General features: G+C 39.4%; 3 protein-coding genes across 3 annotated transcripts in view; 1 reads left to right on the top strand and 2 right to left on the bottom strand.

Moving 5' to 3' along the window:
- The first annotated feature begins 274 nt into the window (after positions 1-274).
- On the top strand, positions 275-2416 carry LOC134187013 (myophilin-like). The gene is made up of 5 exons (XM_062655123.1): positions 275-425; positions 504-570; positions 1623-1727; positions 1787-1819; positions 2068-2416. Exons 1-5 carry the CDS (start codon positions 316-318, stop codon positions 2245-2247), a joined length of 495 nt encoding a protein of 164 aa, XP_062511107.1. The 5' UTR covers positions 275-315; the 3' UTR covers positions 2248-2416.
- Positions 2417-2875: 459 nt separating this feature from the next.
- LOC134187282 (uncharacterized) lies at positions 2876-6703 on the bottom strand. The gene is made up of 7 exons (XM_062655397.1): positions 6669-6703; positions 6508-6564; positions 6403-6463; positions 6331-6337; positions 4015-6069; positions 3246-3949; positions 2876-3176 (listed from the first exon to the last, which is right to left on the bottom strand). Exons 1-6 carry the CDS (start codon positions 6701-6703, stop codon positions 3276-3278), a joined length of 2889 nt encoding a protein of 962 aa, XP_062511381.1. The 3' UTR covers positions 2876-3176; positions 3246-3275.
- A 6437-nt stretch (positions 6704-13140) lies between these two features.
- LOC134187280 (uncharacterized) overlaps positions 13141-17838 on the bottom strand; it is a 6896-nt gene continuing 2198 nt past the window's right edge. Inside the window, exons 11-17 of the mRNA XM_062655396.1 lie at positions 17674-17838; positions 14298-14350; positions 14196-14236; positions 14064-14133; positions 13941-13977; positions 13523-13586; positions 13141-13452 (exon numbers count right to left, since the gene is read on the bottom strand). The exon at positions 17674-17838 is cut by the window's right edge and continues 151 nt beyond it. Of these exons, the coding sequence (XP_062511380.1) occupies positions 13294-13452; positions 13523-13586; positions 13941-13977; positions 14064-14133; positions 14196-14236; positions 14298-14350; positions 17674-17838 (589 nt within the window). The 3' untranslated portion in view covers positions 13141-13293. The remainder of the gene's footprint in view (positions 13453-13522; positions 13587-13940; positions 13978-14063; positions 14134-14195; positions 14237-14297; positions 14351-17673) is intronic.

Here is a 17838-nt window from a genome sequence, read left to right as displayed (position 1 = left end):
AAATAGAAACAAAAAAGTCTTTATAGTTTAAACATAAATTGTCAATAGATTTAAAAAATTAAAATTTAAATTTAATACATTATTTTTAGAATGCCCATCAAAATATTTTGTAAATAAATTAAAAACAAACAGTAAATAAAAAAATTAAAATTAAATTAAAAATGTACAAGTACATGTACACTTTGAATACAATCAGGACTGCTATAACATGATTGGTCGAGCGCGATTGATCACGTGGTAACAGGTGTGGCTACTACCATTAATATCAATTTAGTGCTACGGTCTGTAGTTCAAACGTCTCCTGTCTCGTCCAGCATGAGCGTGTCAGAGTCTGAGTGTCGTAAGTGGATCGAAGCTGTAACAGGCGAGAAACTGGTGGGCTCGAATCTTGAAGAACAACTGAAGGATGGCATCGCTCTCTGCAAGTGAGAACAACAAACTTCTTGAACAACAAAATCGTGCGATAACTCGTGCCTCGCTCACGTCTTCACACTGCCGTTTAGGCTGATAAACAAGCTTTCTCCTGGCTCTGTAAAATCCGTGCAAAAGTCGAAGATGGCGTTCAAACAGGTCGTGCAGATTTACAGACACTCAGTGTGTGTGTGTGTGTGTGTGTGTGTGTGTGTGTGTGTGTGTGTGTGTGTGTGTGTGTGTGTGTGTGTGTGTCGGTACTTGACGTTCTTGTTGGATGTCGTGGTTACTGGCTTTAAACTCTGACGTTTGTGTAATTTATTATGAGCGTGCAAATGTAGTAGACACGTTTGCTGTTTCCTTCCTGTTGTAATTTGGCTTCTCCTGGTGACGTCCTCTGGTCTTGATAGTGGACACTACATGCTAGACGTAGTTGTTGCATGCAGTTTGGACATTTGCCATTTGCGCAATTTATGAATTGAGTCATCTAGCGCAATTTCAAAATTGCTAAACAGTAATTTAGAAATCATATCGTACAACTAGTTTATTGCAGTGTTGCAGAGGCATGCACATTGTACAGATCTATAGGTTAACAGGGTTAGGGTGAGCAAATACTACACGAACAACCCAACAAACAACAAATGATAACTATTATCATACATGATAGTGTAACCACACACACACACACACACACACACACACACACACACACACACACACACACACACACACACACACACACACACACACACACACACACACACACACACACACACACACACACACACTGTGACACACACACTGCGATTTCAGTTGTGCAAAATGACTATGTGTATGTAATTGTAAAATTGGTGGTCTAATAGTTTAGAAATTTTAAGATTGCGATGTGCGGTGGAGCATACTGGATACTATTACATCACTGCATGCTTACCGTCGATGTCATTGAATCTATTAGTGGCTGAGTCTGTTGAGACTGTCTTGTATGTAATCTTATGTTGTGTGTTGAATGTCATAGCTGCTTGTGCACAGCAAATCTGTACAAATTCAGACAAGTAATTGATGTATGAACGACAACAATTTGTGATGGTGTATGGACAGCCACAGAGATTGGTGACGTCCTTGTGGACTAGGGCTTGTAGTGCTAACAGACAAATACATTACATGCAACACTCTTTATAATTATTTAATTAGTATATTATGAAATGTTTCAGATGGAAAATATCAATGCTTTTACTGAAGCTGCAAGACGGTATGGTGTACCAGACAGTGAGAATTTTCAGACTGTGGCTTTATTTGAAGGGCAGAACATGAAACAGGTCAGATTCATTGGTCAGATTTGAATGAATATGAACGTATAGGATGGTCGCTCTTGCAGGTGATGATCTGTATTGATTCTCTTGGACGTCAGGTACGTGCATGTCTGATGACTGCAGTAGATTTAAGTCTATAAATGACTGGATGAGATGCACTGCTGTAGAAATACAGAAAAATGAAGACAGACGTTGTTGTGTTACTGCTAAAGTGTAATAATAACTACAGAAATACACATATTGACAGACAGACTGAGTGGTTTTGGGTATTGAAAGATTTTACTTGACTGTTCACACACCATCTGATCAGATGAACACGAGTCTCAAGGATTACGCTTTACTGTAGGCTCAGAAAAAGGGTTACACTGGTCCCAAACTTGGTGTTAAGATGGCAGATACGCAGAAACGACAATTCAGTCAAGACCAAGTGGATGCTGGAAAGTTTGTTCCATCCAAGCAGATGGGCTACAGCAAAGGGGCGACACAAGCAGGAATGGGGGGATTTGGCAACCAGAGAAAAATGTGACTCGATTAATAGTGGGAAATTACTCAATCGCAAGTGACTGTGTGTGTAGTTTCTTGTTGTTATGTCAATGTGTGTGGGCATGGATTACTTTTAAAAATTTTGTTGTACTGTATTCATTAAGACATTTAGTACTTTAAAATATTATATTTGATTGCACAGTTAGCATTAATTCAACTGTCTCAATTGTTGACTGTGGGAGAGGAAGGGACAGTAATTAGTAATATATGATATGACAAGTTGTTGTGAAGTAGGTTATCTGCTTGTGACACAATGACATTTGCAAAGTCAAACAATAAAAGCCACCACAAGTTCTATTTTCATTGTGTTATGATGCTATGTTGTATGCAAATATAATCTGCTGCTGTACATAAACAAATCGTACTCAAATAAACGTTCCTCTAATGGTAAAAGTTTCAAGAATTAAAATCTCCAATAATATTTGTGTTATCACATAGACTATATGCTAACATAAATTTGATTGTGACCAATAACAAGACAGGAGAGCAGTTGAATACATTCTCTTTGTCATCCATCCGTCTTACTAACTTCTGTTGTTGTTGTTGTTGTTGTTTATCTAAGTTTGTGTAAAATACATCTAGCCTCTTGTAATTCTCCATGAATTATGAAAGAAAATCTATTGAGAGTGGTGCAAATGTGTGTACTGATGATGTCGTCTCTTTGTCTGACATGAAGAATCAAGTCAGCGTATATGACCAAGATCCTTTATAACAGACATTTTGATGCCATGTCAATTATGTAATTCACACAGTCATAACTACTTGTAAACTGCTGTCGTCTTCATTTCACAGCTGCAGTGTTGGACACTTTCTCTCTTGAATGACATTTGGACAGCACAGCAGACATGGAGGATACTCATAATCAACAGCCAGTTCATCTATTTCTCAGCCCAAATTCTTGTGTAAATGTACCTATAAATAACAACAAGGTTTTCTATTAAATAAATTTTCTTCTCTGTTTCAAAGATAAACTAACTATACCTCGTGACATAATAAACACGCAAGTTCCTGTTAATGTGATGCATCAAGTTGAGGTTCAATCTCTCTCCTGACTATTCCTCCCACTTCAGCTTTATCACAAGCGTCCAACAACTGCTGAACTGTAGCATGTTTGTCTTGATCCGTCCAAGCTGACAAAACTTTACGTAATTTCTCTTTGTATGTGTAAAGTTGTCGATCACATTCTATTAGCACTTCTCCTGAAACTCCAAGGTATGTACCAATTTCATGCCAACGATGTGCAACATTTTTGGCTACTATTTCTATGATGGGTAAAGTCACACTCTTAGAAACAGTTGTCACTGCCTCTTCAGATTGTTGTAATCCAGTTGCTACATCAGGTGACATAAAGTCTCTCAAATGCTGTTCAAGCACAGAAAGAATGCCATCAGAGAGTAGAGCATCATACAATTGGCATACCATCAACGGCTTGCTTCTTGATTCTAGCCACTCGCTTATAATTGAAAATACAGCTGGATAGGCAATACGTGAGTCAGAAACATTTTCACGCAGCTGTGACACCATCAACTGGTCAGTACCACTAATACTACTGATACTTGTTTGTGTAGGCCATTGCAATTTTATAGCTGCTGCAATCTGTTGAAGGTTCGTTTCATCCACTAGAGTTCCACTGTCTGGAGACAAAACTTGAGCAAGAAGAACACCTTTCTTTACACTCGGACACACTAAATAAAATGCAAACACTAAATTTTCCGTGTATCAAAAGAATATTGCATTTGTATTAGTTTACCTTGATTTATTGCTGATACATGCTTTGCCATCTCTGCACTGTATGCTCCTCTTACAGCATCTACTGCAAATGATCCCCAAGATTCATTTGGCACAAACTGCCTTGGTCGATTAAGAAGAGACTTTCTACTTGTTGCAGTAAGACTTCCACCACAGATGAATCGATCAGTGAGAGCACCAGGAATAGACTGGAGGAGATCCTCCATGTCTGACACACAACGAAGAAGAACATGCCACAATCTGCCAATACAGTGATGTGACTTGACTACTCTACCATTGAGACATATAGAGCCAGGTGAACCATTCTTGCTGCAAGTGAAATACAAAGTCACTGCACCATAACACATCAGCAGTCCACTGTTCCAGTGACAAATATAACTGGAGTGACGATGGCAACGAGCAGACAGTCGTTCAAACAAACCCAATGGACGATCATATGCAAACGAGTATTTGACAGCAACTTGCATGACTCCATGTGGTATAGCTAGAGGCCAAAGTTCACTAACCTCCACTGGTTTCTCATCATTGAGTAACCATGGCAACAGCAAGCCAACATTATGTTGTTTTAGCTTAGAAATCATTTCTTTGGCTGTCTGCTCTTGATTTTCATCTAACACTTGAACTAATGAATTTGATGGTGTATTGGTGCTAATCGGTGGAGTTGAAGTGATCTCCCGTCTCCCCAAAGTGTCTGCCAGTTCCTGAACTACATCAGCCGACGAGCCAGTTAGATAACCAAAGTCAAGAGCAAGAAAAAGCTTAATGAACACGTTAACATGATGAACTGCAGTACCGAGCAACCTACTCCACAGCACCAGCAGCATAGATATCCTAGCAATGCCATTAAAAACAAGGTCATTGCGCATGTTTTCAAACTGATCGCGACTGATATTAGCCGTTCTGAAACGATGGTCATATGCCAAATCTTTATGATCGTGTCTGAAAACGGCCTTCAGCACAGTGACTACAGATGGTGGCTTCGGAAAGAGAACTTCTGCTAAAGGTGGGTGATGAGAGTAATACAGAATGCTTCCTACCTGGTTCAGATAGTTTAGCAACTCACGACAGCTTTCTTCTGTCAGTCCGTGCTCTACACACAGTTGCATTGCATCAGAAACATCTGTAATGGGGACAGACGTGGGAGGTTGTGGTTCAATCAACTTGTCTTCTACAGTTACCCATGATGACGGCAATTCTGTGTGCAGTGAAGGCAGCAAACGCTTATCACTAGACAGATTCCTTAAACGATCCTTTAGACTGACCACTCCTTTATGTGTAGCTGCACTTGTCAGTATTACATTTTCTTCAACAGTTATTCGTTGGAAGTTGAAGAACTGAAGACGTTCTGACACGTATTTGTTCTTTGGAGAATCACCAGCTGCAGCCATTCCATCGATCTCAGCTTGTCTGTTTTCTAGGAATTCGTGTAAACAAGTGTGCAGATGTTCATTCCACTTTCTACTCATTTCTTCTCTTGACATGTCGACCATCAGATCAACTTTACTCACAACAATAGCAATGTGAGCTCTGCTGTTTCGGTCATACACAACTTGCAGGAAATCTGCAATATTTTGTCGAAAGCATTGTTGAGTAAACTTATACTGATCGCTGTCAACAACAATCAATACCAATGAATTGTCACTGATGAACAGCTGGTTGGTTAGCATGTACGCTTTGTGGCCACCACTGTCAATGACTTTGCATTCTATTTTATCATCCAGCTTCATTACTTTTTCTGCTACCCCTATAGTTCTCTCATTGGGTTCTGCCAGAAATGGTTTACCACTCTCCAGTGCTTCAATGAGGCTTGTTTTTCCTGCCATTGTAATTCCCATCACTAAAATCTTTATTCTGCCACGTCGCACTCCACCCACCTTATCCAGCTCACGGAAATATTCTCTTATAACACGAATGCCTCGTTTGCACACTTCAATGGGTGGAAACACTAATGGGCATCCACGAACTCTCAATGTCTCAAGTTTGGAGCTAAAAACGAATTCCTTAGAAAGATGAGTGACTGAAGTTCCTGATATGTTGACTTCCTCAATTTTGACTTCTACAAGTACATACGACAACAATTGTTAGCAAACAAAATATTGAGGAAACAAGTACATATGGTGTAGACTGAAACCCAACAATCATTTACAAAGAAACAAATACAAGTAAGTTTCAATCACTTCATTCATTAGGCATCCTGTCTTATCATCTTGATAACACACTTCACCTCTGTTTTACTCCATTATCTGTTATGCTATAAACTATTATCTAGTCTACCAAAACACAACATTTATCATATTCACATCAGAAAGCAGCAAACTTGCTAACTACATGAATGCCACAATTTAAAGGCCCTTATCTGTTGCATGTCTGCTCCTCATCGTATGCCTACCTGTATCCAAACAACAGGCCCAAACGACAGCCGCACCGATTTCACTATTATGCCATTATTCCTGTAATGCACATGTGCGATACAACCAAAGCACATAAATTATACGTCTCGACTTCTAAGTGTCCGATTTTTACGAGATGTCTGCTCTCCTCAACTACATAGCTACAGGTATATTGTAAATCAACAAAAAAATTTGTTACAGTGAAGAATTATCAGTGTGGATCCCCAAATCAGGCCTCTAGTCTTGTACCACTATAGACTAATACGGATCTGTTGTGTTCCTTGAATACTCAGTTACCATGCCTGCTGACTTTCGGTGTCACATGTACATAAATAGATAATGGTAATGCTTGCCCACCCTCGTAGGCTTGAGAAAGCCTGGTTGATGAGAAACAGATGCAACAAATAGGGGCTTTACCATCCATAATTAAGACTAGATCGTCCAACAGTCTAGTTTAAATTGTACAAGTGCATTCTACAATGTGAAATGCAACTAATTTATTAGTAAGTCACTTGTTGATTAGCAAGTGATGACAAATCATCTCTAAACCTATATATTACCATGACTCAGTCCAATACCAGCTGTCTCCTTAATCATTTACTTCTCTACAGACATCAACAGACAACACCATACTTCATCACATTTTATACACACAATTGTAAGTACATGTCACCTCTCACTATTACTGACATAACTCACACTCCAACAACTACAGTCAAACAAGTGAAAGTCAACTAACCTATCTATTCCTGCAAATCAAGCTGATTGGCTACTATATAAGCATGTGGCCTTACAAAAGTCTAAGATAATAATAACACATTATAAATACTATACTTGATTAAAGGGTAACTGACAAGAAAAAAATCAAAATTATTTTATTAAATTTTTCGTTAGTTCTTAACGTTTGTATGCCCAAAAAATTAAAAGTTTAATTTTTGAAGCTACATTGGTGAAGATATCGAGGTGCTAAGTTGATTCCGGATGTTTAGTAGGCGTACACAACCGCCGTGACGTCACACAAGGAACGAAAGTGTCTAGAGCGCATGATGGCACTATGACAGAAAGTCCTACAAGAAAGTAAACGTCTGGTTGTCTGCTGGCTGCAGTAATGCGCTCAGAAAGGACGTGTGGCTTTGATTCGCTTCTCCAACAATGCCAAGATGTGAAAGTAATGGGCGACGCGAGTGAAACAAGCGAGAAATCGGTGGGATGGGCCAACCACACGTTTAGACCCGTCTAGCATTAGTGCGTATTCTCAGCCGGAATGTTTCGAAACGGAGGATTATGTTAGTGGGAGGCTTTGGGCTTTACCCCAAGGTAAAAGGAGACTGAAGCCTGAAGCCATCAAGCTGTGCTGGCAATTTGTACTAGATACACGCACGAAGCCATTGCAACGTGACAATGTGAGAAAGTCAACAAATATAGAAGAGGAGAAAGGCTGAAAGAACGAATAAGAAATTAAGGGTAAGTCCTGTAAAATTCTACGATCGATAGAGTTGCTTGTGACTATTCTCTACCTACTGCTAGAGCGTGAAAGTAAGTTTGAACCGAAGAGATGAGCTTCTCTTGATGTTGATGTGGATTACGTCGACAATCCTGAAGAATCTGATCAGTGTCCTGGTGTTAGTCCTGGACTCCAGTACAGTAGCTTTGTTATTCAATAATGCTAGCACACATGCAATACAATATCAAGTTATTTATAAAAGTAATTGTTGTTGGCTGCTTTGTATAAAATGGAAATTCCATAAGGTCACAATTTAAACGTCAGAAGGCACTATGAGACATTATAGAGTATCTCAAGTAAAAGAAAGCCATCAATAATTCTACGGGTAGGTTTTTTCATGTGACACATAATTGTCACTGGAACTACCAGTGAATGGTGCTATTTTTGTTTGTAGGTTGTGAGTGTTGAAACTTCTGAAGATTGTAATCAATTATCAACAATCCTCCCACCCATCCTTTGCAGCAGTTTCAAATATCATAAATTAGAGTCTGAGATAATCATAAATCATTAGAGCAGGTTTAATTAATAAGAGAGATTTCACAATCTTGTTTGCTCTGACCATGGGTAAATTGACTGATTCTGAAATAAATTCATGGATGGCAGTACAACTCATGTTCTCTCAAACCCACTTCCAGCATACGGAGTCTTGTGAATTGATGATTTCTACATGACTTACCCTTCGTTTCTCACGTTTTCGTTCAGCCTTTTCTCCCCTTCTGTATTTCTTGACTTTCTCACATTGTCACGTTGCAATCCTCTCCATGGCTTCCTAGTACACAAATCACCAGCGAGCTTGATTCAGGCTTCAGTCTCCTTTTACCTTGGGTAAAAGCCCAAAGCCTCATAGTAAGTGACTCACTAACGTTATCCTCCGTTCGAAACATTCCGGCTGAGAATACGCACTAGACGGGTCTGAACGTGCGGTTGGCCATCCCACCGATTTTTCGCTTGTTTCCTCGCGCTGCTCATTTCTTTGACATCTTGGTATTACTGAAGAAGCGAATCAAAGCCACGCTTTCTTTCTGAGCACATTACTGCAGCGAGAAAGCAACCAAAGGTGTACTATTTCGTCAGACATTTCTATTGTCAGCATGCGCTCTAGCCACTTCCGTTCCTCTTGTGACATCACGGCGGGTACGCTTACGCCTCAACATCTTCACAAATGTAGCTTCAAAAATTAAATTTTTAACTTCTTGGGCATAACAACATTAAGAACAAACGAAAAATGCAATAAAATAATTTCGATTTTTTTTATGTCAGTTACCCTCTAGACAAATGAAGCTTTAGTAAACAACACTGAACACACATGCTGGACAAAAGACAATTTAACACTAAAAATGTTTGAACACTACAACATTATTGAAAGACCACACGAAAAGAAGACAAACGCATAGACAACTTTTCAAAACCATAAAATAGAAGTACAGTAAATGTCTGTTGATAGCACACTGGGCAGCAGACAGTCCTTATTCAAACATTTACGTTAGATTACTAATTTTGACAACAAACTGAAAATTATTTTCAGTAGAAACAAGCAAACTTGCTTCTGAGTAAAAATGCATAATGTACTCAATGTCATTCAAGTAACTATTGCACATGACTAAATTAGTGGTAGCTCTCTCTAGTTATGACAGTCACAAGTAATATTACTATTTACCTGTATTTGGTACGCTTTCTATACCACAATTGCTTAGATCCAATGTCCACAAGTTCAGTCCATTCCATATGTTGTTGGGAAGACACAACAATCTTTTGTTACCAGATAAATTCAAAGTTCGTAAATGTTTCCAGCGCAAACATGAAAATGTGGGAAATACTTCTAGTTTGATTTCTGACAAACGCAGCTCTTCTAAACGCAGCTGCCTTATGTTACACTCACTCAAATTTAACTTTTTCAACTTGGTAAGACCTGTACATGAGAATGTCTCAAGATTCTTGTTCCCAAACAAATCCAGCTCTTCTAGATCATGAAGATGATTCCATTCACCTGGCAGCTGCTGTATGTTACACCTCCTCAAATTTAACTTTTTCAACTTGGTAAGACCTGTACATGAGAATGTCTCAAGATTCTTGTTCTCAAACAAATCCAGCTCTTCTAGATCATGAAGATCACTCCATTCAGCTGGCAGCTGCTGTATGTTACACCTCCTCAAATTTAACTTTTTCAACTTGGTAAGACCTGTACATGAGAATGTCTGAAGATTCTTGTTCCCAAACAAATCCAGCTCTTCTAGATCATGAAGATCATTCAATTCACCTGGCAGCTGCTGTATGTTACACCTCCTCAAATTTAACTTTTTCAACTTGGTAAGACCTGTACATGAGAATGCCTCAAGATTCTTGTTCTCAAACAAATCCAGCTCTTCTAGATCATGAAGATCATTCCATTCAGCTGGCAGCTGCTGTATGTTACACCTCCTCAAATTTAACTTTTTCAACTTGGTAAGACCTGTACATAAGAATGTCTCAAGATTCTTGTTCCCAAACAAATCCAGCTCTTCTAGATCATGAAGATCATTCCATTCACCTGGCAGCTGCTGTATGTTACACCTCCTCAAATTTAACTTTTTCAACTTGGTAAGACCTGTACATGAGAATGTCTCAAGATTCTTGTTCTCAAACAAATCCAGCTCTTCTAGATCATGAAGATCATTCAATTCAGCTGGCAGCTGCTGTATGTTACACTCACTCAAATTTAACTTTTTCAACTTGGTAAGACCTGTACATGAGAATGTCTGAAGATCTTTGTTCCGTGACAAATCCAGCTCTTCTAGATCTCGAAGATCATTCCATTCAGCTGGCAGCTGCTGTATGTTACACCTCCTCAAATTTAACTTTTTCAACTTGGTAAGACCTGTACATGAGACTGGCTGAAGATCTTTGTTCCATGACAAATCCAGCTCTTCTAGATCATGAAGATCATTCCATTCAGCTGGCAGCTGCTGTATGTTACACCCACTCAAATTTAACTTTTTCAACTTGGTAAGATCTGTACATGAGAATATCTGAAGATTTCTGTTCCATGACAAATTCAGCTCTTCTAGATCATGAAGATCATTCCATTCAGCTGGCAGCTGCTGTATGTTACACCTCCTCAAATTTAACTTTTTCAACTTGGTAAGACCTGTACATGAGAATGTCTGAAGATTTTCGTTTCCAAACAAATCCAGCTCTTCTAGATCATGAAGATCATTCCATTCAGCTGGCAGCTGCTGTATGTTACACTCACTCAAATTTAACTTTTTCAACTTGGTAAGACCTGTACATGAGACTGGCTGAAGATCTTTGTTCCGTGACAAATCCAGCTCTTCTAGATCATGAAGATCATTCCATTCAGCTGGCAGCTGCTGTATGTTACACTCACTCAAACTTAACTTTTTCAACTTGGTAAGACCTGCACATGAGACTGGCTGAAGATCTTTGTTCCGTGACAAATCCAGCTCTTCTAGATCATGAAGATTATTCCATTCAGCTGGCAGCTGCTGTATGTTACACCTACTCAAATTTAACTTTTTCAACTTGGTAAGACCTGTACATGAGAATGTCTCAAGATCTTTGTTCCATGACAAATTCAGCTCTTCTAGATCATGAAGATCATTCCATTCAGCAGGCAGCTGCTGTATGTTACACCTCCTCAAATTTAACTTTTTCAACTTGGTAAGATCTGTACATGAGAATGTCTGAAGATTTCTGTTCCATGACAAATTCAGCTCTTCTAGATCATGAAGATCATTCCATTCAGCTGGCAGCTGCTGTATGTTACACCCACTCAAACTTAACTTTTTCAACTTGGTAAGACCTGCACATGAGACTGGCTGAAGATCTTTGTTCCATGACAAATCCAGCTCTTCTAGATCATGAAGATTATTCCATTCAGCTGGCAGCTGCTGTATGTTACACTTCCTCAAATTTAACTTTTTCAACTTGGTAAGACCTGTACATGAGAATGTCTGAAGATCTTTGTTCCGTGACAAATCCAGCTCTTCTAGATCTTGAAGATCATTCAATTCAGCTGGCAGCTGCTGTATTTTACACCAACTCAAATTTAACTTTTTCAACTTGGTAAGACCTGTACATAAGAATGTCTCAAGATTTCTGTTCCATGACAAATCTAGCTTTTCTAGATCATTCAAGATTGTTGCCTCTCCTATCATCTCTGTGTTGCAATAGTTGAAGGACTGTAGATTGTTGTGTGCTAAATTCACTTTGCACAGTTTCACATTGTTGCAGATCATAGACAAAGTTGCTTGTGTCAAACCACATGCCACCATTTCCACTTCCACAAGAGTACTGGGCAGTTGACATGACATTAGCTCATCAAACAGCAATGGATTGTGACTGTTACCACACACAGACAAAACCCTAAGACATGGAAGAAAAGAAACAACAGTAGGGACCTCCTGGAGACCTAGGGCAGTTGACGACCGTTCGATATCACTTGTATGCAAATACAATTCTTCCAGTTTCCTCAGTTTGCCGATGGTTACGGGTATACAGTGTACATCGTCTGTACAAAGTTTCAACACCTTCAGGTCGCTCGTCTCACAAATTTCTTCGGGAAATCCTCCTAACTTTGCATCTAGAAGATCCAACTCCAGTTTGTTTTGCTTGTTAAGCTTCGACGAAAACACTTCCACTTGCAAGGTACGCCGACTGACTCGTGGATTCGCCATATTTATGATATCATGTGACTCGTAAGCTGAGTGCCCGGAAGTCTAGAACCTAACGCGCGCGCCCATCTTTCCCTTTTCCAATAAAGCGCACGTGAGGGTCTGGAAGTGCCTTGCCAGTAACTTACTTGGGACTATGTTGTCTAGAACACCAGCATTGACTGCAACAAGGACTTCCTAAATCAACTTTCTTTCTCGAATATTTGGTGGTATGTTTTAGGCTCACGATATTGCTAGTTAATTAAACTATTTGTTCATTGGAATAGAATATGGAACAATTTGAACAGTGTGAAGTGGCGAGGTGGACAAATATCATGCGTGGAGTAGGTCAATTCTTGGGCCGCTACTGTTTTGGTCTATGTCAACGATTTACAGTAATTACTTTCTGTGATTAGCCATTGTCAGTTAGATTACGCTACTACAGTAGTACAGTACACATGCAGCCGACACCACCATGTCAGTGGTAGATTCTGACAAGGAGAGGCTAGTAGCTAGGCGCTGAATATGGATGTACATTAATTAATGTTGAACAATAGGTTCAATTAATTAAACAATGACAAAAACTGCTTCCCAGTATTTTATGCTTTCAAATAACTTTCTCTATCGATTAATTTTGTCCATTGATTGGCACCCAGAAACACTATTTGCCCAAGGGAATATCTGCAAACCAAATCACATTAATAACATCAATCATGATTTGAGTTTCTACATTGATGTCAACGTGGACACATTGCATGCCTGCCTCCATCAACAGGCAAGCTAGCGCCAGTAATAAATGAAGCATCATCCGATGCCAAAAACGCAATAGTCTTAGCAACTTCATCAGGTTCACCAGGCCTGCCAAGAGCATGTGTTGTTGTTGAATGTTCAAGAAACTGTAGATATAGGCACACAATATATCAAAAGTAAGAAAGCACATCAAGGAGTTGATTGTGTTGGTGATACCTTAGCATATTGTTCATCTGATAATCCTCCTCGCTTTTGAAGAGATGTGACGACAACACCAGGACTACACACACACACACACACACACACACACACACACACACACACACACACACACACACACACACACACACACACACACACACACAACACACACACATGACACACACACACACACACACACACACACACACACACACACACACACAACACACACACACATGACACACACACACACACACACACACACACACACACACACACACACACACACACACACACACACACACACACAACACACACACACACATGACACACACACACACACACACACACACACACACACACACACACACACACACAACACAAACACGATTTAGTCTCTTACACTGAATAACTGTGACTGTAATTGTCTCACTTGACACTATTCACTCGCACACCTTTAGAAGCCAATTCTATGAAATTAAATTAAACGTTAACTAAATTAATTTAAAAATACATACAATAGTTTAATTAAATAATGACACCATACTGTACATACCAAGAGCTACACAACGCGTCAGTTGATCGACAGCAGCTTTAGATATGTTGTATGCCAATACACCAGGAAACTACAAACAACAACAAACTCATTTAATGTCTGCAGTTACAGTTAAAGAGCTAAAATTCTAACAGCTCTGATTCCATTCACACTTGAAACATTGACAATACAACCTACCAAAGAAAACAAATCCACTGGCCAATGAGATCGACTTGCAATGAGCATGTGGCTTACCTTTTGATTTGATCAAGTAAGGAACAGCAAGCAAAGTGAGATGAAAAATAGACCTAAACAGAAATGTCAAATCACAGCAACAACATAGCGACAGAAATGTAAACTGATGTACATATAATTAATTAAATTTTAATCAGTAAGTGTGACCATTAAACTTTGATATTAATGGCAAAGTTTGTGGATAATGGCATGAAGTCTGGAAACTGTAGTATTGCAGTGGTTTGACTGGGCCTCCTAAATTGGAAGGCCAACTGATGGGTTTAATTAACATGTTTGAGACCTTGTCTATTGTCTAAAAGGCCAAGCCACACCTGCCATGGCGTTAATTTCCAGGCCCATATTGAGCGATGCCACTGGGTTTTGCAAACATTATAGTGGCCGGTTGTAAGATGATTGCTGTGCTGGCTTAAACGTTGTAAGTCATGATTAAATTCAAGTTTTTTGAAAAAATAGATGCAAATACGCTGTTACAAAGAATCTGCAATCTACATATCTCTGTGAGTCTGTCTGTCTGTCTGTCCGTTTGTCTCTGTGTCTGTGTGTGTGTGTGTGTGTGTGTGTGTGTGTGTGTGTGTGTGTGTGTGTGTGTGTGTGTGTGTGTGTGTGTGTATGTCTGTCTGTCTGTCTGTCTGTCAAACGTATTATATTCTTCAAATGACTGAACATTACAACGACGACAAGCTAACAAACATATACCAGGACTTAAAACAACTAAAACTATATATAGAAACAGTCTGTCTGTCTGTCAATACATATATTTTCATACATCAGCACTATTACAGTCTAACTGTCCAAACACCAGTCCAAAAGCCCACAATGGGTCACACAACAAAACCCAACTACTTATAATTAACAAATGCTTTATCGATGTTCAGAAAGTTTTAAAGTGTCCTGCTCTTCCTAATTTTCTACTGTCTGTCTGTCTGTCTTTCACATCAAACTATCATACATCGCTGCTAAATCACAAAATTTACGAGTCCACAACTAACAAGTAATCTAAAACAATACGATCTAAAGCCAAGATAAATCACAACCACTAATGAAATCTAACTTAAACTAAAAACTGAAATCCTATAGTCAATGACTGAAAAACTGGTTGCTGTATGGTTCAGCACTCACATCTTCAGCCTTGAGCAGCAATGACAGTTTTCTTATAATAACCTTTGTATTACATTTCTGCAGTTGTATCGAAAATCTCTTCCTCAAAAATCCATAAACTCGCCAATGTTAGGTCTGCCAATTTCATCTACTGATCGTTTGCCTAGATGTTGAAGAAAACTTCTAGCTTCACCTCCCATCTACCAAAATGCTCCATAACAAGTGAAATCATTTTTATAGATTTTCTTCCTTGCAGCTTCTCATTTTTATATATTTAGCATGTTTTCTCTCTTCTCGCTTTTTGGATGTCGCTTTGTCGACACTGCTCAATGTTGGAATATATCTGGGCTCCAATGATGAGCTAGTGCAATATCTAAATCAATATCTGACCCTGTTTCTGAATCAAAGATGACTATATCTGGGCGATCATCAGAAGTAGTGTAGCGATGACGTGGCTCACGAAGATCGTGAATTCTGAGACTTCGCAGGCATTCTGACCAAACCGATGCAATGCATTCGTGTGACCAACAGGACCACCGTTGGTCTTGCAGGTAAGAAGATGGTAGCCACTGTTATCTAGAGGTGAGTTGCAGTTACAAGACTCTACCCATTTAATTTAATTTTGATTTAATAACAAATTTTGGTGCTGAAGGGATAACTTGAAGCTATGAACCAGCTTCACGTCACTGACATGACCTTATCCTAGTTTGCAGCATGCTTGACAGAAGATGTTTGCATAATACATGTTGCAGCGTTCTCTTCAGTGATATCACAATTTTAGAGTTTACTGGATTTTCCAGAAGTCCAGACAAAGTCTGAGGTGTGAGTGCCTCTCCATCCGATTCTACAGTGGCAGGAAGGCTTGCAACTGCCTCACAAAGATGCTGATAGAAAGGAGGTGGACTCGCATAGTTGATTAGATTGTCACATTGATCTGCTCTAGATGGAAATCTTTGAGAAATTTTGCAAAGTGAATTACACCATGATCCCACAAAGGCAGCAGTGGAGATTTGCATCAAGGTTGTAATGCCAAAACCTCCCAATTTGATCATAAGAGACGCTTGTTTTCATGCCAACTCATTGAGTGTGCTCAAGCCCAGTATTGATGCAAGTGTGTCTCTTGATAGTTGGTCATCAATATGAAAAGCTTGATTTAGAACGAGGGGGCACACATCTTGCTAAATAATTCAGTGTAGGAACATGACAGTACCAAAGTAGGAGAAGTGCACTCTGAGGATCATTCAAAGTGAGCAATTGACAACAGAGAACTTCGCCTGCAGCTGGTGTCTTGTTACATCTAGACTGGATGTAAGAATCATTGTCAACAGGGACTCCAAGGATTTCAACACCAGAAGTTACTACAGGAACTGAGTAGCTGTTCCTAGAAACAGATATGAGCCTAGAAACAGACCTATCAACTCAGAGAACCGACTGGATATAGCAACGTAAGATCCCACTGAATATTCCACGACAGACTTGGATATTTCAATGGCTCACCCACATTCTTGCGACACCCTAAATCAGCTGCCAAAAGATCAGGCTACGTGGCAGAGATACGAAAACAAAGAAAGATGGCAAAATATGTTCAACAACAATCCATATCAGAGTCCACCACACCATGTATCCCATTGGCTTTCGAGCAATTCGGCTATTAGTCCCCTAGCCCACTAGTGGGCTGGGGGACTATATTGGGGCCCCGATTGCTGAAGAATATTTAAAAATAAGATCTCCAAGAAGTCGAAAGATAAACATGGAAGGAACAATGAAGCAGACTCTAGAGATAGATGGAGGAAGCAACTGTCTGTAGTTGTACAGTCTTGCAACTCTCAAGTAATTTCTAAAAAGTTGTCTAAGTGCAATTTCAATGACTTTACATATGATAGAGACATTCAACATTTTGTCCGTTGACTGTTATTGCTTTGAATAACGTTAGCGCATGTTATCGGTAGAGGAAGCCTTCAAATAAAACAATCTGTCTGTCGGTCTATCTGTCTGTCTGTCTGTCTGTCTGTCTGTCTGTCAATGGTAGTATGTTTACATAAATCAACACTAAACATTCACATAATGTCATATCATAAACCAAAACAATGTCCAGCGACCACAAAGGCCGCAAAGAAAACACTAACTGACTGTCTGACTGTCTGTCTGTCTATCTGTCTGTCTGTCTGTCTGTCTGTCTGTTTGTCTTTCTGTCTGTCTGTCTGTCTGTCTGTCTGTCTGTCTGTCTGTCTCAATCTCATCATCTGTTGATCCATTCTTGTCTTGCATACTTTACTACCTAGTGTTGATGTTCATGACTCGATCAAATGATTCCAACGTCGTCGTTTCAATAGTTCCCATCTCCAAAATTCCAGCATCATTAACCAGCACATCCAGACCATCATACTTCTCGATCGTCTTCTCAATCACACACTTAACATCCTCCTCCTTGCACAGATCTCCT

Source organism: Corticium candelabrum, chromosome 11 (genome assembly GCF_963422355.1).
Source record: "Corticium candelabrum chromosome 11, ooCorCand1.1, whole genome shotgun sequence".
In the NCBI taxonomy this organism is placed as follows: Eukaryota; Metazoa; Porifera; class Homoscleromorpha; order Homosclerophorida; family Plakinidae; genus Corticium; species Corticium candelabrum.
This window is presented reverse-complemented; position numbering and strand designations above follow the sequence as displayed.

What these genes read in the sequence shown, in the direction of transcription:
- LOC134187013 (XM_062655123.1), top strand. Translation starts at nt 316, where the DNA reads ATGAGCGTGTCAGAGTCTGAGTGTCGTAAGTGGATCGAAGCTGTAACA. An exon ending in CGAAGATGGCGTTCAAACAG is followed by an intron (nt 571 to 1,622) that starts GTCGTGCAGATT and finishes GAAATGTTTCAG; the next exon opens with ATGGAAAATATCAATGCTTT. An exon ending in AAGGGCAGAACATGAAACAG is followed by an intron (nt 1,728 to 1,786) that starts GTCAGATTCATT and finishes TCGCTCTTGCAG; the next exon opens with GTGATGATCTGTATTGATTC.
- LOC134187282 (XM_062655397.1), bottom strand. Translation starts at nt 6,703, where the DNA reads ATGGTAACTGAGTATTCAAGGAACACAACAGATCC. An exon ending in GGACACTTAGAAGTCGAGAC is followed by an intron (nt 6,464 to 6,507) that starts GTATAATTTATG and finishes TGTGCATTACAG; the next exon opens with GAATAATGGCATAATAGTGA. An exon ending in TGTATCAGCAATAAATCAAG is followed by an intron (nt 3,950 to 4,014) that starts GTAAACTAATAC and finishes CATTTTATTTAG; the next exon opens with TGTGTCCGAGTGTAAAGAAA.